This window comes from Harpegnathos saltator, unplaced genomic scaffold (assembly GCF_003227715.2).
Source record: "Harpegnathos saltator strain DR-91 unplaced genomic scaffold, Hsal_v8.6 scaffold53, whole genome shotgun sequence".
Lineage (NCBI taxonomy): Eukaryota > Metazoa > Arthropoda > Insecta > Hymenoptera > Formicidae > Harpegnathos > Harpegnathos saltator.
In genome coordinates, this window is record NW_020230349.1 from 396,864 (window position 1) to 419,186 (window position 22,323).

General features: G+C 46.1%; 4 protein-coding genes across 14 annotated transcripts in view; 2 read left to right on the forward strand and 2 right to left on the reverse strand.

Moving 5' to 3' along the window:
* Positions 1-383: 383 nt before the first annotated feature.
* Positions 384-2,375, reverse strand: LOC105191108 (replication stress response regulator SDE2). Of its 2 annotated transcripts, none has more exons than XM_011154261.3 (4): positions 2,320-2,375; positions 1,760-1,981; positions 787-1,544; positions 384-619 (listed from the first exon to the last, which is right to left on the reverse strand). In XM_011154261.3, exons 2-4 carry the CDS (start codon positions 1,859-1,861, stop codon positions 556-558), a joined length of 924 nt encoding a protein of 307 aa, XP_011152563.1. In that variant the 5' UTR covers positions 1,862-1,981; positions 2,320-2,375; the 3' UTR covers positions 384-555. The 2 variants fall into 2 exon arrangements, with proteins under 2 accessions (XP_011152563.1, XP_011152564.1); XM_011154262.3 differs by lacking the exon at positions 2,320-2,375 and adding an exon at positions 2,139-2,309.
* Positions 2,376-3,605: 1,230 nt separating this feature from the next.
* Positions 3,606-7,050, reverse strand: Sgf11 (SAGA associated factor 11kDa). The gene is made up of 4 exons (XM_011154266.3): positions 6,880-7,050; positions 6,019-6,189; positions 5,063-5,327; positions 3,606-4,764 (listed from the first exon to the last, which is right to left on the reverse strand). Exons 3-4 carry the CDS (start codon positions 5,277-5,279, stop codon positions 3,959-3,961), a joined length of 1,023 nt encoding a protein of 340 aa, XP_011152568.1. The 5' UTR covers positions 5,280-5,327; positions 6,019-6,189; positions 6,880-7,050; the 3' UTR covers positions 3,606-3,958.
* On the forward strand, positions 6,782-11,597 carry LOC105191109 (suppressor of Hairy wing). 3 transcript variants are annotated; one of them, XM_019845069.2, is made up of 12 exons: positions 6,782-6,943; positions 7,397-7,828; positions 8,152-8,214; positions 8,328-8,384; positions 8,656-8,738; positions 8,844-8,997; positions 9,077-9,368; positions 9,485-9,587; positions 9,673-9,936; positions 10,171-10,492; positions 10,580-10,923; positions 11,031-11,597. In XM_019845069.2, the coding sequence occupies exons 2-12, from the start codon at positions 7,804-7,806 to the stop codon at positions 11,268-11,270; spliced, it is 1,947 nt and encodes a 648-aa protein (XP_019700628.1). In that variant the 5' UTR covers positions 6,782-6,943; positions 7,397-7,803; the 3' UTR covers positions 11,271-11,597. The 3 variants fall into 3 exon arrangements, with proteins under 3 accessions (XP_019700628.1, XP_025158874.1, XP_025158875.1); XM_025303089.1 differs by having other exon boundaries at positions 6,907-7,051; XM_025303090.1 differs by lacking the exons at positions 6,782-6,943; positions 7,397-7,828; positions 8,656-8,738 and having other exon boundaries at positions 11,031-11,595.
* Positions 11,598-12,250: 653 nt separating this feature from the next.
* Snap25 (Synaptosomal-associated protein 25kDa) overlaps positions 12,251-22,323 on the forward strand; it is a 45,910-nt gene continuing 35,837 nt past the window's right edge. For 3 of the 8 annotated variants that reach the window (XM_011154267.3, XM_025303074.1, XM_025303072.1), the window contains exons 1-3: positions 12,251-12,431; positions 19,208-19,499; positions 20,433-20,474. In XM_011154267.3, coding sequence (XP_011152569.1) covers positions 19,398-19,499; positions 20,433-20,474 — 144 coding nt within the window. In that variant the 5' untranslated portion in view covers positions 12,251-12,431; positions 19,208-19,397. Of the gene's footprint in view, positions 12,432-13,399; positions 13,682-18,629; positions 18,735-18,824; positions 19,116-19,207; positions 19,500-20,432; positions 20,475-22,323 lie in introns of those variants that run through there. The other 5 variants (XM_025303071.1, XM_011154272.3, XM_025303069.1 and 2 more) reach the window with 5 other exon arrangements.

Consider the following 22,323-nt stretch of genomic DNA (forward strand, 5'->3'; position numbering starts at 1 on the left):
CTCTCATGAAATATGAGTATACTGCATTTCTAATAACTCTGGAAAATTTATTGCCAGTATTATTAATTTCGGATATTAATTAAATCTTATAGACGGGGCACAATTAAAGACTCGACGAGAAGGATCCGACAATTTTGTCCTTGTTAGCGTGAAGCACATCTCAGAGTTTTACCGTTGGACGCAGGAATATGTATTCGTGCAATTGTTAATAAATGATTTCTCATGGTCTACCGCTGTATCGACATTTTTATTTGCAATTGGAATAAAGCTCGGTTTGGAATTAAACGCTTGGGGTTTACTGAAAACCATCGACTGGTAAAATTAAAATTTTTTCAAGAAAATTTCAAATAATTATATGAAATAATTTATTTTATGGTATCCCAATTCATGTATAAAAAAAGCATATGCATATTTATAGTTTTATATTGATACTGCAGAATTCTTTTTAGACCATTATTGTAACAACAAAATATTTAAAATAGAAAGTTAAAAATCAGTCCATTGGTTTTGGTATTGGTATTTGTAACAAGTTATATTATCTCATCTTTCGTGATCTCATCTCAGATGGAAACAAAACATTCGACAAGAGCAACTTGGAAGCCAGATCAAGCAGTTAATTCTAAAATTAAAAAAGATATAAAATATAATTATAATATTGTCATATTGAAATCAATGTAAAAAGAAAGATAATTGTTTATATTTATATTTAGTACAAATTACACTTTATATTATAGTACAAATCCATTTTAATTCCATTAATTAATTTAATTTATGATGCATCTTTACATTACTGCTTTGGAATCTAATTTTTCTCCTGAATTCTCCTGAGACTCATTGGTGCTTTTGTTATCTGCTGACTCTGTAGGTGGAATTTCATTGTTCATCTGACCATCAGCTGATACCATAGAATCGCTTTCTATCATTGTGTTCCCATTGACTTTCCCACTATCATCACTGGAATGCCCGCTGTCGTTTGATTTTTGCACTGTTTTGCTTTCTTTTGTAGATGATGTGTCATCGCTATCATTGTCGTCTGAAGTATAAAATTCATCAGAATCGATATCTAGATCTAACATTGTCCTGCGTTTGTTCGGTTTAGTATCCTCTTCCAATTTTCTCTTTACACCAGATGTAACAGCAGCTTTGAAACCTTCCTCCACTGCATCTCCGACTTTTTCTGTCAGCTCTGATCTTTCCTGTTCGTAACGCTGATCCTTAAATTCGTGTTTTGGTTCAGCACAGAGTTTCTCCAGCTTCCTTTTTTTACGTTCCGCTATCTCCTCCTTTCTCTTGGCTTGTTTCTCAATCCAAGACTTAAGTCTCTTTTCTTCGTTTATGTCGCGCAATCTACGACCACTTAGATCTCTGCAAGCCTCACGGTTTGTGGTCTTTTCTATTTGTGCACCTATTGCACGCAGCATTGAACCAAAGCCACCTTTACCACCAGATGTTCTCGGAATTATGGATAAATAACCACGACAGATATCATCTGGATTCAAAAGTTGGCCATTAAATATAGTGTAAAAATCATCCTGCTTAATTCCCTGTGCATAATAAAAATAAATCTATTAATCTCTCTGGTTACCATTGATTGACATTCTGTTCATAACTATAAGTTTACAACTATAAATATTTTGAAATGGTAAGCACATGTCAGACATATCATGATTGACGAAATACGCCATACTGATATATCATGACGAAAATATTGATAAAATAAAATGCATATTACGATTAGATATTACTGTCGTATATTTACCACTTCTTTTTCGAGTTGTTGCCATACTTCGCGCAATACTTTTGCCTTTTCATACATAAAGGTGCATTGTATCAATCCGTTCGTAATCTCCATACGCATCATTTTGATTCTGTTGTTCAAAACGTTGTTCAAACGTAAAACCACTTGGACTTCTGATGTTTCTCTTCTGCTTTTAATAATCGCCGAAAGATCTCCCCGATCTTATACGATATTCTATGCACTCTGCAAGGTCAGATTCAATAAATGGCTCTGAGCAGCGCTGTTATACTCTATCTCCTATGCCAGTCAACGATTACGAAAATAAAAGAAAAACAGGGATAATGCAGTCCCCACGATCAAAAATATATTTTAGATACAATGGACGCTCAGAAAACACAACCTCTGCAAGCTTCTGATCGATGCAAATAGCATATAATGCAACAGTTCAGTTCGATATATGGCTCTGGACTGCATTCAGCAGCATTCAGCAATGTCCATACGCCATTTCCCAGTAGTATGAAGTAGAAAGAAAAACGGACAACGTGTACGCAGTCCCCACGATCAAAAAAATGTGTACTTACAAGAACAAGATTCAACCGTCACGGAGGCGAGCAAAAGACCATATGATGCAACGTTCTGATATATTTCTAATGATTTAGGGCCGTATTCATAGTCCGGTCTTATACTTAAGATTTTAAGTTCATCTTCAGATGCTGTATAGATCATTTCATTGGCTACAGAATATCTGAACGTGAACTCAAGACGGTCTTAAATATAAGATTCGACTATGAATACGGCCCTTAAGGCTCGTCTACAATAGCTGACCAATTGAAAAAGAGAAAATAATCTCAAGTATAGTAAACTTACTCCTGATTGGTTAAATTTCAATCCAATACTCAATCCCAATCCGTAGTCTGATACGGGCTTAAGGCTGTAAGGCTGCAACGTAAGCTGTCAGCGAATGAAAATATTTCATTTCGTGTCTTGCAACCTTACAGCCTTACTCTTACAGCTAATGTAGACGAGCCTTTAGATTCAGCCAAGATTAGAAGCATGCACTAATGAAATTACCGAATTTTACACAGTTGTAAAGCAGCAACTACGGCTGAGTTCCGATATTCACTGCTAGCACTGAAATTCTATGGTATACGTGACACAAACTATGTATTTTCAGTACTGACAGTGAATTTCGGAACGCAGCCTATTTCTGCTGAACGCAGTCAATGGCTGCATTCAGCAGACTCAACAGTTGGACAACATTACTAGATTTTCCATTGAATCTCGCTCCTGATTGGTAAATACTTCTGGGTCTATGAAGAATCTAAAAAATGCTCCAATCACAGACAATAATCACTAAGCGCTCTCTGATCACTTTGTTCTACTGAACGCGGCCAATGGCTGCGTTCAGAAGAACGAAATGATCAGTGAGCGCTTAGTGATTCTCGCTCCTGATTGGCAAATACTTCTGGGTCTATGAAGAATTTAAAAGAATGCTCCAGTCACAGACAATAATCACTAAGCGCTCACTGATCATTTTGTTCTGCTGAACGCAGCCATTGGGTTTAAATGTCAAACAAATCAACCAATCACAGTCGAAAATTACAAAATGCACCAGTCTTTTTCCGAAGAAATTAGTTAAACAAATGCAAATTGTCAATAAGCGGATAATTTAAATTCAGGCTTAGAACTTGTGGATAACACAAGTGATTTTATTTATTAATAAAAATGTAAATATATATTGAGATATATAAATCATTCTTCCGAAGTTAAAATATCGTATATGTTTTATGATGGTTAACTTTTAAGATTTAAAGAGTGGATAACTTTCAGTGGAGGGTGCTCAATAAATATACCCGGTGTTTGTTACTTAGATTCATGACCATCTATTTTCTTAAAAATAAAAATTACAAAAGAACATCGTGGGAAAGTCTTAGAACCAAGTATTTTACAAGAACTCGTTCCGACTTCCTTCTATATTTTGTTTCCTTATTATTATTAATTCGCGTGAAATTATCCATGGAATACGACATGAAAGACGCAACACTTCGTCACAGTTTCCGCCTTTATAAACTTCATCTCGTCCCGTTCGTTTCTCTCTTTTCTGCTTTTTTTTACAGGTCAGCCTTATATACAGCATACTTTCAGCTTTATATACAGCGTTTAGGAACATTATCGTACATTTCCCTGCCGCCGCGAGTTAAGCCCGGTACACCGACTCCCTCAGTCCCCCTGCGAGATCGGAGAGCCGCGATCGCGCTTCGACCCCTTGCCTTTACCCTTCGACTTGATCTCCCGCTTCCGGCTGATCGATGAGGTTGACGTGGTGGACGCAGAATCGGCTGGGCTGGAGTGGCTGGATCCTTCCCTGTCCCATCTCGCCAAGGCCTCTCGCAGATTCTGCCCGTCGGTCTCTTCGTACGTGTCTACATCTACATGGAGACTGTCTTGTTGACCGCCAGATTCCAAATTCGCGCGCATCTCCTTGCGTTGATCGTCGGTGTGTTGTGGACAACGCATCGAACGGGTGCACAGTTTCTTTGTGTGCTCGGACACGACGCCGCAGATTTGTGTGAGCAGCGCTCGCTTGTCCACCAGCGACATATTCTCGTAATTGGAGGGCGAGTTCTCGTTGCTGCTGTGCGCGTGCTCGCCCACAGTCTCGCCGTTCCTCTGCTGCGTGCCGCCGCCGCCGGCTTGCTGCTGCTGTTGCTGCTGCTTTTGCTGCTTGGCACGCTTGTTCATACCGTTGCGGTCCTTACGCGGACGTCGACGTTTATTGTCGTTGGTCAAACTCCAGTCGACGTCGTCATCGTCGTCGCTCATCACGCCACCGTAATTGCTCAAGTCCTTGGAGTTGTTGGCGATGCGCCGCGATGCGATACGCGAGCTGTTTCTGCCCATACCCATGCACTTCTCCAGGTGCGTGGCAAATCGGCAGGCTGCAACGCTGCGGTCGCAGTTTGGACAGATGCACTCCTGCGACTTCTTCACAGGATGCTGGCCGAATACATCTAGACCGGGCGAATCTGGAAAGGAACATCATATATATATATATATATATATATGTATATGATATGAATGTGGACAAGTTACATCTATTGTCGAAATCTTTTTGAGAGAATGCTCTTCACATGTAACATTTTGTACATTAATTTGATATAGATGATTAAAAAAATATTGTACTAGAGGTTGTTTGAATAGACTTGTGCGAATAGAGACTGATCAAGAGTAATGATAGACATGCGATTTCAACAATAAACAATTCCAATAAAGATAAATATGGAGTCATTATAGTTCTATCTTTCTTTCTCTGTCTCTACTTACCAACAATAGCATACGACTCGTCATCGGGGATGCCCTCCTCGACGTCGGAACTGCCAGTCTTCGTGGTACGATGAACATCAAACACAAAGCCCATCAGAACCTCATCCAACAGATCTTCGTAAATCTCTTTTGTACCTGCGTCAATATTCTCCGGTTTGCTCATAAAGTCCAGAAATTGTTGGTTCAATTCTTGGATTCTTTCCTCTGTCACAGACATCCTGGCTTCAGGAACGATCGAGTGGTTTGTCTATATTTATGCTGAGCCCTGGATTACAAAATATCCAGCTGAATTGACAATCGCACACATTGATGGAATCGAGCTTGACCAAAAACTGTTTTTATGTTTATACTAGAAAACTTTAAGAACTCAAATAAATCTTGGGAAAAATGTGCAATAGATCATGGAGAAAATGGAAGTTTTCATATCTTTATAAATAAGGTCTAATAGGTTCTTCTTAGCTTATGTTTTAATAAATTGCGCTATAAAGAAAATATTCTTTATCAGAATATTAATTTTATGACACATTCGAGCCTTACTTATAAAAACGATGGAAAAATTCCCTACTTTTTGAAATGACTGATGTTTTGTACAATTAAATCACTAACGATTCTTAATGGATTATTGAAAGCCTTTCGCGCACACATTTGATAAATGTATTCTCTCCAAAAATATATCTTTTAATCAATTGAGAACTTCGTCTTAGAATTTACTGCTAAAATCTGTAACTAAAAATGGTATAATCTAAAACTGAAATTACCAAGATACTATTTCATTTCAAATCGAGATCGGGTTTTTCGGGACACCCTATATACTGCATTATAACCTTAAAGGACAGCTGATGGAATGCAGACTTAATCAGTACGATATAATGTTAATATAAACCGACCTTGGTGGTCGAAGAACTTTTTAACGGAATTTCTTTTTATAAAAAACATACAAAGATTCGCGTAGATACCTGACACTGCTCCGTTTAAGTTGTTTACGAGTGACAGCTGTGCAGTGATGTGAGCGTCATGGCGTAACGTTTCCTTCACGCGGAGAATATCGAACGACGCGTTCGTGATAAGATCTCCGTTTTTCTTTCGGGATAATCCCTGCCCGCAACGCCATGGATCAGATAAAGAACCTTCGAGACAACATTTGATAGCGATAAGATTAATAGTAACACACACACACACACACACGCACACACACACACGCACACACACACACGCACACACACACACGCACACACACACACGCACATACACACACACACACACACACACACACACATTCACGCGTCAGGTATCACAGCATGATGCTATTGTATTCTATATCTTTGAAGAAGACTGAATGCTTCATTGAAAAATCAAATTGAAAGGTCAAGGGACACATAAAGTACAGAATAGCAAAGTTATAAGATAGTGTTTCGGATATTCAAGCATGATAAGTGTCCGCGGTATCAATGAAAGAGAAGTTGCAACGTCTTTACCTGGACGAACCTCGAAATGCACCCGGCAGCCAATATAATTAAAATTTATCTTCTGCCAATTGCTTGAAAACTTTTCCTTATGGAGTATGAATAACGAAAATCGTCGAAGAAAAGTGTCGCAACCTTACCTCCACCGACCACCCAACTTGAAATCATATTTGGCGCCATGTGTGTTACGTCACCTGACTCTGAAGTTGGTTTATTCTCGACAGATGTCGAGAGGAAAATCGAGCTTTCGCCTGCCTTCAGGGTGAGATGCAGCGAAGACTCGAGCAAAATCGAAGGAAGAAAGCCGAGGTTATGCGTCTAATGCGAGCGAATACACGATGAGTGTGTTCATACCTGCTGTCTTCTACGAACGATTCATCGTACACCACGAGTGATCCGTTACAAGTCAGAAGATGAGGTTTGGATCGTCCTGCGCGTGCATAACTCTGCTTTCACACAGCCTCTTCTGTCGCACTCGCAATCTGCGCATGCGAACGGTTTTAACAGCATAGTGGATTTTGCCATCGTAAGCATCTACGAGAAGAAGTTTCTTCCTTGTGCCTCCCGACTGAGTTTGGCGTATTTATCATATTTTATTCATCCGCGGATGCGTGTGAAAGTCATTTTGCGCTTTTCTCTCACGTTACATCTACTCTTTTTCACTGCACTTTTTATACTGCCTTGCGGACGTTCTCTATCTCTCTTTCCTTCCCTAGAGTCCACATATACTGTGTACGTCTGTCTCATGCTAAGTACAGAAAGTGTAACAGTGCAGGTGTCACAGGTGCTACGCAGAGTTGCATTATTCTAGGTATATGTGTACTGTGTTGTAATGTATATAATTTCTTGTGGTACCTATTAAATCCCCTAGCATAAAAGAGAAAGCGAGCGAGAGGGAGGATGGTAGACGCGTGGAAGAGAATGCGCCCCTTGACATAGGCCATTTTCTGCGGCATCGTGGCTGAAAGGGCTTGTTTCGTCAGGGGCAAGTGTGTGCTGCAAGCTCCTCTGCAAATTGTGCTGAAGACTCGCAAAGCTCTTTTTTCCCGGCCGCAATTGACGCGCCGAGAAGTACCTCGGCATGCATCACCGAGTAGTCATTGATTCTCACGAGCTTCTGTAAACTGGAACGGAAGCAACAAGTAAGCGAATCAGAGATCACGCGAAGTCTGTGAGCCCACACGAGTCCGGCTACTCGAAGGGAGATCTTTCTTAGTGACCGAAGAAGGGACGACGAGGAGACGTTATTATCACGACGTCAAAATCGCATAAGACACAATGGCAGAAACGATGGAAAAGATTGGTGAGTGCGGAAGATTCAAGTTCCTTAACTTGTGTAATATGTGTGTAGAACTATGCATTTTAACGAAGTTGTCGGAAGTATGGATTACGTGCAACCAATCATAAAGTCTGTTCTTCTTGGGTCTGTTGCTCGCTGAAATAACATAAACATTATGAAACTTATGTACAATATATCTTCTTATATATAACTTATCTCGTATATTTATATTTTTACTTATTTTTTGTATGCTGATCTTTCTCATAAGTATTTCAATCTAAAGTTTACATTTATTTTTATGTAAAACTTCTTTGTATAAATGGTATGTTTTTTGAATCCTTTTGCAGAAATTATAAATTTGGATAATTCCGAGGTATTGATCGAAGATGAGGCTACAGAAATATTATTTGGTAATTTTTTACTATTTTATCTTTATATTGTATCCAGATAATAGTAAATATAATCTCAGCAAAAAAATGCTTAAATATAATTTGAATAATAAAACTATTCAAATGTTTTGCAGATGCAAATGTCTCACAAAGTGAAGCTGTAGTAGTGGGAAATGCAGACGATATGAAAGGTACTTATATTTCTTTCTATACATACAAATATACGATGGTTTTAGGAGTCACACACTTCTAATTATTATTTAGATCTTAAATTAATTCTTTATATGTGTATATACAATCTTATAATTTCCAATATTAGATATATTCCAAGTTATTTTATGTGCAAATATTTGTGTGCAATGCATGATACCAAACAGTCTGTTTTAATATTTTTATACTTTGCTTTATTAATATTTTATTTTTACTTTTGTTATGTTATTGTTTGTTTTATTTTGTCAACAGTTTTCTCAGGAAATGGTCAAATTATATCTATTATAACTGATTATGAATGTGTGACATGTCACCGTGTTTTCCAATCTGAAGATGTAAGTCAACTTTATTTATACTTTTCTTTTTTGTTTATATCTCGTATATATCATTTTTTGTTCTTGTTTTTCCTATAATTATGTTATCGTTTTATTTTATTACAGTTGTTGAAGGAGCATTTAGATATGTGCAGGGAGGAAGATGATTCAACCAATATATTGGAATTGAATAATATGGCAAATTATGATTCGGAAGAAGAGAATGAAAATGAAGATGAAGATGATGATAGCTATATATTGCATGATATGACTGATGAGGGTGTGTGTAATAGCCAGTGCAGCAGCATCTATTTATTTTCATCGGACAAATTTTACATATGTGATCTTGTTTTCTATAGATCAGGATTCCAAGAACAATGAAAACAACGACAAACCTGTGATCAAGCCAGTACCAGATACTCAATGTCACTGTTGCGCGGAAGATTTAAAGACTGCACACAGTGGTGGGGACTTCAAGTGTGTTCACTGCAACCTCAGTTTCAAGAAGAAGACGTCCTTGGACAGGCATGTTATAGTCATACATTGGAAGTGCGACTCCTGCATATGCAACGTATGTGGTTCTTCCTTCCGTGATAAGAAAGAGCTGAACAAACACCGCTATACAACACATGGTGATCGTAAAATCTTCAGGTACGTTACATATGAAATTACCACCTACATTCTATGCAGTCAACTAAAAAATTCAACATATCGTTGCTGATTTCCACGCAACATGTTGCTGATTTCCACTTTGCACAATCGTTCAGATGTGAGCCTTGCGATACCTACTTCTCCCGAAGCTACCACTTAAATCGACACATAATGCAGTCTGGTTGTCACGGCAATATACTTAATACGTTTAGTTGTCAAGTGAGTATAATTTTTGTCAAGAGATCTCTCGAACATGTTCGAGATCTCCGTATGAGTATGGGTATGAATGCAAATATTCTTGCAGGTTTGCAAGAAAGTCTTTACGCGCAAGGATAACTTGCGAGAACATCTGCGTACTCACGCAGGAACCCCGCAGCGGCAGAAGAAACCGTGTAAGTATTGTACGAAGGAATTCTTCACGAGTCAACAGTTGCTGATACACGAGCGCATGCACACGGGCGAACGGCCGGTACAGTGCGACTTGTGCCCGAAAACATTTCTGTCAGCGTTGGCGCTGAAAAAGCACCGTCGTGTACACACCGGAGAGAAACCGTTTGAATGTAAATACGTAAGTACTGAACTCTGGTCGGCTCGGCTCGATATCGTTTTGTGTTTTGCTCGAACGATAAGTACGCGTAGAAATAACGTAGCGCTCTTCGATAATCGGGTTATTCCATTACAAGCTAACATTACACGGATGGGTAAGATATTGCTGTAAGTTTCAACTATCTCTCCTTTTTTTTTCTCTTTTTACGATCCGCGCTTTTATATGCAAGTGCTGAAGAGTGAAACTCACTTGTAGTGTCAGAGGAAATTCGCCGCTCGTGAGACGTTGAATCGACATCAACGTACACACACTGGCGAGAAACCGCATGTCTGTCAATATTGCGGCAAGTCGTTCATACAGGCATCCCAGTTAAGGGCGCACATATTTCATCATACCGGCGAAAACGGCTTTTACTGCGATGTGTGCGGCAAAGCGTTTAACCGAAAAGCACGCTTGAATATCCACAAGAAATTCGTACACGAAGGAGCGATTCCATTCACGTGTAAAATTTGCAACAAAGGCTTCACGCGTAGGGAGGACCTGGTGAAGCACGCTCTACTGCACACTGGAGTTAAACGTAAGCGACTGGACGATGTGTTGAGAGAGCAAACATGTAACTGTAAATTATATCACATCATCGTTATGCATGCACGTTCTGTTTCAGCGTTCAAATGTGACAAGTGCTCGAAAGCTTTCTCGGCGAAGTCGTCTCTGCAGGCTCACCTCAACACCCACAGACGTGAGCCGCCCCAGTCATGCGTCGAGTGCAACAGAGTGTTCATCCGGCAGGATTGCTTGATGAGACACATTCGGGCGAAACATCGGGAATTGTTGGAGGACGTTATGAACGAGGTCGAGAAGAAGCATCTACAGACACAGTTGTATAATATCGCGACAATTGCCGCGGCCAAAACGAAAAACGGCGAATCTAAGACACTTTCCACCGACGAATTATTGAAGGCTATCATAGATCTTTTGAGGATACTTATCGATGAGGAAACTCTGCAAGTAAATATCGACAAATACCGCTTGATTTAACTTTATCGTTATTTTATTGTTTTCCGTTTTGATCGTGAGTTGTCTTAATCGTCGATTTATTTGTGTGATATCGCTAGTTATTTGGGTGGCCAGAAGCTCCGATACAAGACGTCCTCGAAGCTGTGATCAGAAGATGTGGACACGAGCCAGTAACGTCGGAATCCTGTGTGTCCTTCACCGAGAGGCTGCGAGAAAACGTCAAGCTTCTGTTCACTGTAGTCATCGAGGATGATACAGTGAAATCTCTCTTAACGACAAAAACAGTAGATGATGTCATACTTCATGTTGTAGAGATATCTAACGGAACAAAAAATTAATTAGAAGGTAAGATATGTAAAAAAGCTATCGACCATAGCTAACAAGATTCTTTTTCGGATTATTGAAACTGAGAAAGATAAAATAGGGAAACGAATTTGAAAATGCGAATGACTTGACAGAATATCTGTCAAGATATCTAGATCATGTTACAGTCTATATTTTGATGCTCACTTTTTATTAATATATATTAAAAATTTTGTAGATTATATTAAGGAAAATTGGGTAACTCGTATACATTATATTTAAAACATTGTACATTATAATATTTTGTAATATTATACACTTGCTATAAGCTGTTATTATACATCTATAATAACTACACATACACATATACATAATGACACTTATGTATTATATATACTTATATTTTGACAATTTTTCTATGAATTCTGTATATTTATGTATATTTTTGGAACAACTCTACACTTTTATCGACTTAAGTTGCATTTTGTAATGTTGCAAGGTGTACACTATAAGCACAATTTTTAGATGTACTTTATAATATACTTTAATGCGCTGTAGGATATATATATCGTTTGTTAGTCATATATTGTTACACTAGATTCTCGAACAAATATTTTAATGAAAATATGTAAAGTGTTGATAAGAGAGAATGGGGGAAAGAGATAAGCATAGTTTTATTTATCACATCCTTACTAATGGCCTATATTAAAATTAATGCTGAAAAGTATTAATATCAAACGACTACCTGTACCTACCTACAAATGCGCCCGATATCTTTTTAAAATTATTTTAAGAATATCTTTTTAATATACGATAACTTAATGTCAAGAGTAATATTAAAAACAAATTAAACAGTTGTATGCGATACAGATATACCGATATGCAACTTGTAATTTATCTACGCAACGAATGTATCCGTATTCCGTCATTTCGCTTTTCCCGCCAAATGCACCCGGTATACGCGTCTCCATAGTTACCGTCCAGTTGCGGCGGTGGCGCTTCTCGTGATACTCGCGGTCAACTTCCGGTTGTCAGTGCAGCGGGTTGCACTTCGCCGCAAAGAAGTAGTCGTCGTCAGCTGAAACTGTCGCTCACTCTTATCAAGGAGAGGATCTGCAGGTGCACGAGAAGAGACTGCCGAAGATCGTCAACGCGCCGCGGCGGACTCGTACGAGGCGCGGATCTCGTCATCGGCGGTAAGAAGTGATACGCGTACGATTCTTTCTCACCGTCGCGTTCTTACACCTTGAAACGTCACGGCAACAGCGATGCAGCGCACGTTGCGTGTCGACGCGAGGTCGTATCGATTTTCCGCCGGGACTCTACGACGGTGTCGCGTCGCCGAGCGCAAATCTCGATTTGCGGCCGAGCTCGTAAATTCGGCCGCAAATTCGTCGAATCGCGGACCGCAGCGTAATAACGAGCGAATGACCGTGGCGTTCTCGGGACGCCCATCTCGAGCGGGGAAATGTCATTTTGCGTCATTCCGGTTTATGCAAGTGTGTCAAAGCTCGCTGTTTGGTTCTCGCGGACGCATAAGGAGGCGTGTAAGCTCGCTAAGTTTACGAGGTTAAATCCGTTGTAACGAGGCAGAGCTGCGCATGCGTACGGTCGATAAACGCTCTCCGTAATATTTGCAGAAGACTATATATTTCGAGATTACGTATGAATAAGAACAAACGATCTGTTCCCAGCAAAAGCTGTGTGTATGTGTGTGTGTGTTGTAAGTGCTGTATCGCGTGTGCGTTAAGCGTTTCGCGATAAACCGACCTAACCTAACTTAACCATGCAATATTCAAATGCCGAGTTCAGATAACACAAAAAGAAAATGAAGGAGCGAGTCGATTATACAAAGACTCCAGTCTCGAAACAAATACCGAGGAAATCGCACGCTTGCGATCTCTCGCGCAATAAAGAATTTTCCTCGGTTGCAAAACATCGCTGAAAAGTCACTCCGCGCTTCGCGACCGCGCTCTCTCGCAAACGCGCAAATTCGAGTCGCTGCGGCGTAATCTCTCGCGTTCGAAACAGCCGTGAGTCGCGCGCGCCGCGATTCCGCATCGGCGCGCCGGCTCCCCATTGGACCGCGTCATCGGTAAACGCGAGCCCATGTGACCCGCGCCCTCTCGCGCCGCACCGTCGTTCCGCAGCGCGCGCGTCAGCGCGTTCATTCGCGCTCCGAAAGACGCGGTGGACGGTGTGGTGCTGCGGTGCGGACGATCGAGACGTCAAGGCACGAGAGGCTCGTTTCCCACTCCAATTGCGCGTTTCCACCGGCAGCGGCACGTAAAACGACGTCGTTATCGCGCGGTGTCAGTGACAGCCGGTATACCTTCTTTCTCTCTCTTTCTCTCTTTCTCTTTCTCCCTCGGTCTCTCCTTCGCCTTCTCTCCAGCGCGGAAGACGTGCCAGCAGATAGCAGCATTCGCTATCGATCCGCCTCAAGGTTAGTGAGTAACAGAACCTCGCGCGGAACACCGGCGGCGATTAAACACCGCATCTTTTCTCGAGACGCGTCACGAGAGCATTCTCTGCGAGTAAGATCATTCGGGTATATATGGAGCATGATACACACGCGCGCGCGCACACACACTCACACGCACGCATGCACACTTTCTATGCGCCCGGTTGTCTCTGGGTCAACCTCGGGCACTTGGTCCGATTTCGAAGAGTAATGGGAAGGGGGAAGGGGGGCGCGGAGAGGGGAGAACGGGGCGCGAATTCGAGAGATCGATGCGAGACGATCCGGAACGCGGCAGGAAATCAATTGATCACGCTCTCAGGTATGATTCCCGCGATCGGAGCGGAGGCAATATGGCGGCGAAAGTATGAATTTTCGATTCGCCGAGCTGGGAGATCCCGTCGGCCGCGAATTTCCACTCGAGATCCATCGCGACGGTCGACGCCGCGTCGAGTTTGGCATTCGGCTTGGCTTATTCGCAATCCCGCGAAGAGTCCCGGTTGCTCGCGCGCGAGTTCTCCCGTCCCGATCGAGATCGACTCGGAAATTCGCTGCAGATTGTCGCTGGAATTTGTCGCCGCGAAATAATGTTGAGCGATATCGAGATGTCACGCCGTGCGCGTGCAGAGGACACATCGCTCGATTCTCCGATTGAAATTTCCGATCGCGGCGTGCGCGTTATGTAATTCGGCCCGTGCTGCTTCGCCGAGTAATTGTAAACACGCTTTCGGATGACTTGTAGGATAATTAATCTTGAGATAATTGGCGCGGCCGCCCTGCGATTTCAACTCGCGAACATTTTCCACCGTCCGACTGTGTATGCTTATTGATTTGCGACATTGCGATCTTGTCCCGCCTCGATCTCTTCGTATCACACCTCGTCGTGTGTGTGTGTGTGTGTGTGTGTGTGTGTATGTTTATGTTCTCACGCGCAAATTTCATTTTCTTTTTTATTTTTTGGCAAACGGTTGCTGCTCCGTACGTTAAGTCCGATCGGACATGTCTTCCAAAAATCACCGCGGAGTCTCACGGCGATTACGGGGATTTTTGCCGGGTTCTCTCGCGCGCAAACTTGTCTTCCCACGCAATGATCGCCGAGCTCGCTGCTGCTGCGAAGTTACGTGCGAAGTTCGTGCGGATAAGCAGCGACAATCCAACGTCGTGTTTCGAGTTCGATCACGTTTGACATTTGTCGACGTGCACCGTCGACCGGATCTCGCGGATCCTGATTTCAGAGTGCACTTTCGCGACGGCGCGGGCGATTACGTGGGAAGATCAAGCGCCGCTTGAAGCCGTATGCTCGATAACGCGCATTTCTACTTTAGATCGATCCCCAATTCCAGCGTAAAGTTGTTGCCGACACTCAATTGATTATCTTCGTTTCAATCCCTCGCATCTCGCTGCGTTGAATCTGCGTACTTCAAAAACTGACTTTCTGCGACTTTGCTCCCTTTTCGAAGTTGGAACACCTGGGAGCGAGTCGACGAACGCACCAAGAGGGGCCGCGCGCAATTAAGATAGAGATAATTTTCTAGACGTAATTTTATACACAGGGCAGTTGTAATCAGATTTCTAGACATAATTTTATACACAAGCGGTTTTAATCAGATTATTACGCGCGCGGGACACCCGGCCGCTTATACTGTGTTTACCATTCCCGGAAGATCTTATTGAGGATAAGAAGCACAACCTCGAGTTTTCCTACCGCCGAATTAATTAGCCTGTTTCGCAGGTATGCGAAATTTCCGTTTACCAAACGGCGTGTTCTTTTTGTCGCGGCTCGCCCGCGCTAATTAAGACGCATTCCGCGTGCGGGGGAGGCCGTGTGTGGGATATGGCCGGGGAGGTGGAGGAAGACGAAGAAAAGTATCGCACGCGTAGTTCGAGACACGAAGGGTGTACACATTCGCACGGCATCTGACCGTTGCATTCTATTCCGTCTGAGAACCGATTGCGATCACGAGCGCCTCTCTTTTTTCTCTCTCTCTCTCTCTCCTCCCTTCTCCCCCTTCCCCCGACACACTTGCGAGAAGCGCATTCTTAACCGAGAATGACGCGACCGCGAGAGTGATTCATGAATGGATAAAAATATTGATTTTCCGATCCATCCCCTTTTTATTTATAGCGATGTTCCCGTATCCATCATTCCCACCGTCTAAAATTGCGCAATACTTTCGACACATTAGCGCCACACGGCGGAGCGGCATAAATTGCTGAACGGCAGCAGGAGGAGGGGGAGGGGGGAGGGGAGAGATGACGATACCGCAGCCTTCGAATGCACAGAATCGCCGTGATAATTTCAGCCGCGAGTCCCCCCGCAGCTTTGATATACCGCGTTAGGTTTTCCTCAACAATATCGCGCGACGATACAGAGCCGTCAACAGCCGCGGATCGCAGTGTTGTACGCAAAGGATGAGTCAGTACTGTCTCGCAGTTCGCAGTTCTCTCGGGTATCTCCCTGCGCAATCGTAATCGCAACTGCCAAATATTTTCTCTTCAACATTTTGCTTTTTTCAAACGTTTCAACTCCCGCGGTGGCACCGTCGCGTCGGAGCTTTACCTGTTCCCGTTCCTGGTCTCATCCTTTCTCTGTTGCGCTTTCGCCGTTCGCCAGTCCGCGCGAATATTCTCCGCCAACAAGTTTCCTCCGTGGGACACGATCCGGATAACGTCCGTGTCGCGTCAGCTGTGAGGAGTTGCGTCGCGTGAAGCAACGTCGCGCTGCGATTCTTTACACGCTCAGATTGTATCAGCGCCGCGCGGCGATGTACGTTGCGATCACTCCGCGATCACTCGCGCTTTTAATAATATTGCGCAATAGCGAAAGCCAGAGGGTGGTGGACATACGTGTTTATTGACGATGCGCGGGCACGCTCGGCCGCGAACTTCCAGACCGTCCGTCTCAGGCCTCGCGTGTGACAGATTAGAAGGGGGCGACAGTATGCTCGACACGACGCGATTTGAGCGATTTTGCGATTCTAGGCGAACCTCCGATTCGTAGAGGATAAAATCCCTCCCTCCCCGTCCCGCTCTCCGCTGCCCTTTTTTCGACTTATCGCTTCGCGCGCGGATCGTCACGCCATCGTCCGGCTTCAGGTTAAGCGACAGCGTGCGAGACGTGTCACCTCTGAGGGGGGGGGGGGGCGGATCGAGCAAGCTCTGGGTCGATCGATTAACACGGCAATTTGCAAAATTACCGTCCAGGAAGAAAACAAACAGTTCGACCTCGCCGTCGCGACCGCGTCGATAAAGCTGTCGCGCGCCCTGGCTGGCCGCTCTGCCTTCATCGGTCATTGGAGACAAAACGGCGCGTCCTGGTCCCGAGCGTCGTCCGTGATCTTGATGGCGGGACTCGCCACAGCTCGAGCGCCGCCGCCGCCGTTGGTACCTTTCACCCTGGAAACCTGCCAACTTCGTCGAGGGCAAGGACAGAGCCGGCCTGATAGATCACGTCGCGGTCCGTTACACTACCACCGACTCGCGCGTTAGGGGCGGATCGCGTTATTTCCGTCTGCCACCGCCGGCAGTCTCCACCACCACCTGCCGCTACCACCACCACCACCACCACCACCACCACCACTACCATCACCGTCGGCGTCCTGAATCGCGGGATCCACGTTTTATGAATCAAACGATTCATTCGCCTCTCGCTCTCTCGCTATCTCGCGGAAGCCGCCGGGCTTCGCGATGCGGCGACACGTTCGCGCTTGGATTATTATATGAGATTTATGGGAACTCTGGCGAAAGCGCGGAGAAAGGGATGGAAGAGAGGGATGTCTATGGGCGGCGATTAGTCGCGCCTGGGAGGTCCCAACATCGACATTTGGAAAAGTCCGCGCGGTTCCCCTCCCCCGCCCTCCCCTGCCGCCGCTCATTGTGCCGCGCGCGGTTCGCGAGGCTGCCGCCTCGCTCTGGAACACTCGCCGGTCGATACGACCGATTCGCCTGTCCGTGTCCGGCTCGCTCGCGCTTATTTTAACGCTCGGCTTGTTTTCAACTGTCTCCGTCTGCTGTGTTATAACGCGCTACCGGCCGCGGACGAGCTCTCCGATCGCGAGCGGAAACACACGCATCGCGAGTATCGCGGGACCCGTAGACCGTCTCACCAGACATGAGAGACAGCGAGACTTTACGTTTCATTAATCCGGAAAGGAGGCGCGACTAACCGCGACTTAACGAGAAACACGTACCGTCTGTGGAGGGAAGAGGAGAGATTCGAACGAGGTCGAGAGTTTACGCGGGAGAGATCGCATTGATTCACCTTGAAGGCTCTGGAGCTTTCGCGATCTTTGATCAGACGTACGAGTCGATTGCTCGAAATCGTCGAAAAGAGCGGAAGTCGCGAAGCCTGCTTCTGTCGCGTCTCGTCTCGTCTCGTCTCGTCTCGTCTTCTTCGTGGCCCACGCATTTTCCTCTGCCCGATTGCATCGCGACCGTCGGAGCGGCTAAAAAGTTTCGTCATAGTTGCGCTTTCACGTCGGCCCGGTGACGTCGATGGTTCTTTGGCGGGAAAGGTCGGTCTCACCCTCTCTTTCTCTCTTTCTCTATCTCTCTCTCTCTCTCTCTCTCCCCCTCTCTCTCTTTCTCTCCCTCCGCTTTCTCTTCTGTTTCTTGACCTGCCCGTAGCGATTTTGACAGGCGACCAGCTGATCGCTTCTTTCCCTGATTGCCGGCCACGTTGGCGTCAAGGGAGCCAACGCGACCAGGAGGGTGGACGACGATGATGACGACGTCGGAGACGTCGCGTCGCGTCTGCGCGTCGCGACGTCGTCGGTGGGTCGGTCGGTCGGTCGGTCGGTCGGTGGGTAAGGTATTGATTTTCCAGCCGCGATGTGTGAGTGAGTGTGCAGTCGTGCACACGTTGGCCACGCGCATATACATGCACCAAACACACACAGACACACACGCACGCACGCACGCATACTCACACCTCGACGACCGGCACAGCGCGACGCGGCTGCGAATCCGCCCGCGGAATTCCGCAAGGTCTCTCTCTGTGTCGTTCAGCGAGTGCTACTCTTCGGCCACCTTGCGGAAGGTCCGCTCCGACCGTTTCTCTCTCTCTCTCTCTCTCTCTCTCTCTCTCTCTCTCTCTCTCTCTCTCTCTCTCTCTCTCTCTCTCTCTAAACGTCTCCGATCGACGTCTCGATAGAGTCTTCCAGGCGTTCGCGGACGTTCCCATTCGTTTCCGTTGTGATCGTCGAGTGGAAGATCTTCGTCCGATCTTGTGCACGGTGTCGTCGTCATCTCTCCCTCCTCGTCGCCGGTGCTTTGACGCGACAAGGTGTTGTTACTCCTACTCTGCTCTTCGACATCTCTCCTTCAAGGGGGCCGAATGACCGCGAACGAACGCGACACCGCGAGGACGACGTTTCCTAGCCGCATTCTGGGAACGAACGTGATCGCCCGGCGTGTTCACGTAGGGATACCTGTCCTGGCATCTCACGGCTCCCTGTTCTCGCCGAGAACCACGCTCGATCTGATCTTGCGTTCGTCGATTGTGTGTTGCAGGCTGATCGCGGTTAGATTGACAAGCGATCCGGGCAAACGGCACCAGGGAAGACGTCGACACCGACGTCGGTCGCTGATAACCGAGAGGTCACGTGAAAGCCAAGGAGAGCCGGCCGACAAGAAGACTCTCGTCGAGAGAGGAAGGCTGTTGTCCATCGGTATCTAGTCCCATCTTCAGGCACCCGACGCGATGCCTGCGCCAACGTCAGCGTCAGCGGGTCCGGCCGAGGGCGGCCCGCCCCGGACCGAACTGCAGGAGTTACAGCTCAAGGCCGGCCAGACCACAGATGAGGTGAGTCGACGTGTGCACATGTACGTGTATGTGTGCGTACGTGTGTGTGTGTGTGTGTGTGTGTGTGTGTGTGTGTGCGCGTGCGTGTGTGTGCGCGCGTGCGTGTGTGTGTGTGTGTGTGTGTGTGTGTGTGTGTGTGTGTGTGTGTGTGTGTGTGTGGGAGGGATGTGTACACGTATATGCGCGCGCGCGCGTGTGTATGATCGCCACGAGGATTTATGACAACCGGGAACTGCGAAATCGACGCGCTATATCGGGCCGAGAGCCGTTCTCGGTCCACGAAGACGATGCGTGCGCGCGCGTTTCTCCCTCGCGATTTTCACCGCTTCGATTACACCGGTTCAACGAGTCTCGAGTGTAATGTGCGCGTCGCCCGCCGAAAGAAACCTTCACCGTCGTCGTCGTCGTAGCGTGGCATTAACGTCTCGTTCCTGTTAATTACTCGTGTTCTTTGAAAACGACGCGGATGCTGGAAGAATTTTTAGAAAGGGACCTCGAGAGTTCTCGAGGGAATGCCGAGAGAATCCTCAGCGACGCGATCGCCGTCAACGTGATTGAGATTTCGTTCTTCGGTCTCTCGGAGGCGTTTCAATGTTAACCCTCGGCCGGCACTCGATAGATCTTCTTACGACTCCCCGCAGCTTTTGAGATCTTCATTCACTGGTGCTCTACCACTACTACTACTAGTGTCACTATGTGCGGAAAGAAAGAAAAAAGAGAATGCGGCCGAAAAATCGGATTTCCGTTCGCCGAGGTCAGGGACGACGAATCGTTTTACAGAGGCCAAATCGATCCTCCCCTACCCCTCTGTCGGAGATATCAATTCGAGCCGCGCTCCCGCGCGATTCTCCGTGATTATGAGCAAAATAAACATCGAGCGTTGTCGCGTGGCGGATGTGTGGTGTGTAACTTGCGGAATCGACTTTGTTTCAGTCTCTGGAGAGCACGAGGCGTATGCTGCTGCTATGCGAGGAGGTGAGTCTGTCCCTTTCAGTATTGTCCTTCCTATTTTGCGCATCGACCCTCGATCCCGGACCGACTTTCGATCGCTCCTCGATCCCGCCGTCGATACCTCCATCCCTCCCCGCTCCTTTTCCCTTGTTTACCTTGTTAAACAACCATGCCGGTCACCGTGTAGCGGCCCATCCACCACGACCGCCCTTTGACCTCCGTCGTAAGCCCGCCGAGGAACCCCATCATCCCCTCCACCCCCACCCGTCCTCCCCCCCCCCTCGACGTCTATCTCGTAAACTAGGAAACGATTTTCATCGACGAATCGTTGCGCGCTACTGCGGCAAGACGGGCGCCCACTCTGCTTGCTTGGAGCTCTACCGAAACGACGCTAAAAACGATGGCGGCAAACAGAGAGAGAGAAAAAAAAACGAACGAACGAACGAACGAAACGAAAAAGCAAAAGAAAGGAAACAAAGAAGGAGTCGCGCCAGAGAGAGGTGGGCAAAGTACTATTTCGATCGTTAACCGGTCAAGTGGCGATGGTAGACACCTCGAGATCCGATCCCCGAGATCATCCGAGCCGCGCGACGATTACCGCGCGTCGATGTCCTACGCCGCTCTCTACGAGGAGGACTCCGATTTGGACCTGGGGGTACGGAGTATACGCGTTGATCACAAGTGTAGATCACCGAGGTCGTCCTCCGTCCTGCGAAGCCATGGAGAACCGACCGAGCCAGTCAGGAGAATCATCTCGGAGGGAGCACGTCAACCCTTTCGCAGTAGCGAGCCGAAGTCGGTGCGCGGAGATCCCTCGCGTCGTCAACTTTGCGTATTCTTTTCTTTCTCTGCTTTCTTTCTCTCTTGCTCCTTCGACGATGTCTGACGGAGATTCGCCGATCTTTCGATCTTTCGCGCGGCCGATATCCATCTTGTCGGTTTGGTCTCTTCTCTCTCGTGCAGCAGCAACATGACACGCGGCGAACCGTTGCCGTTGATAAGGGTTGACGTGTTAACGTGAGAACGTGCCAACGTGCAACGCCACTTGACTGGTTCCGAGGAACGTTGTTCTTCTTGTCGCGCGGCCGCGTCCAATTCCGCGTTTCCGCTCTGCGAAATCACGCCCGCCAACAAAACGCTCCCGCTGCAGCGTCCGCAAGTCGCAATCGGGAAGGGCTACGGAGGGGGCGAGGAAAGCTTCGAAAAAGACTTCCGTGTAGAATACGGGCAGGAAGGATACGCGAAGTGTGGTGACGCCTCGGGGGGGGGGTAGGGGGCGGGGGGGGGTCGATCTTTCGAAGTAGTATTTTATCCAGCTCTGGCGTCACACAAAGGGAACGACGTCTCTCCTGAGCGTGTTGTCGCGGGGGATAAAGAGAAAATTAATTAACATTACGCGCGACGAACGAGCGGGATAGAGAGAGAGAGAGAGAGAGAGAGAGAGAGAGAGAGAGAGAGAGAGAGAGAGAGAGAGAGAGAGAGAGAGCTCGTTCCCCGACGAGGCGCCAATGTGTACATATATATATACCCTCCGATCTCTGCGATTTTGGAGTCGCGAGAATGGAAAGGACGGAGAGGACGGAGAAAAAAGGAAAGGGGAAAAGAAAGAAAAAATCGGGAGAGGACAGACCGCGCGCGAGAGCATAATTTTCCTCGGCCTCGTGCGAGACAAAGAAACTGTAAGACGACGCATCGACGCGCTCCGAGAGAGACGGCAAGGCGTGTGGCGAATGCGCGCAAAGACACACAACACACACATAGAAAGACAGAGAGAGAGAGAGAGAGAGAGAGAGAGAGAGAGAGAGAGAGAGAGAGAAAGGGCGAGTAAGTTCCTGTGGAAAGATCTAGTTTCTTATTTCTTTCGCTTTTCAGT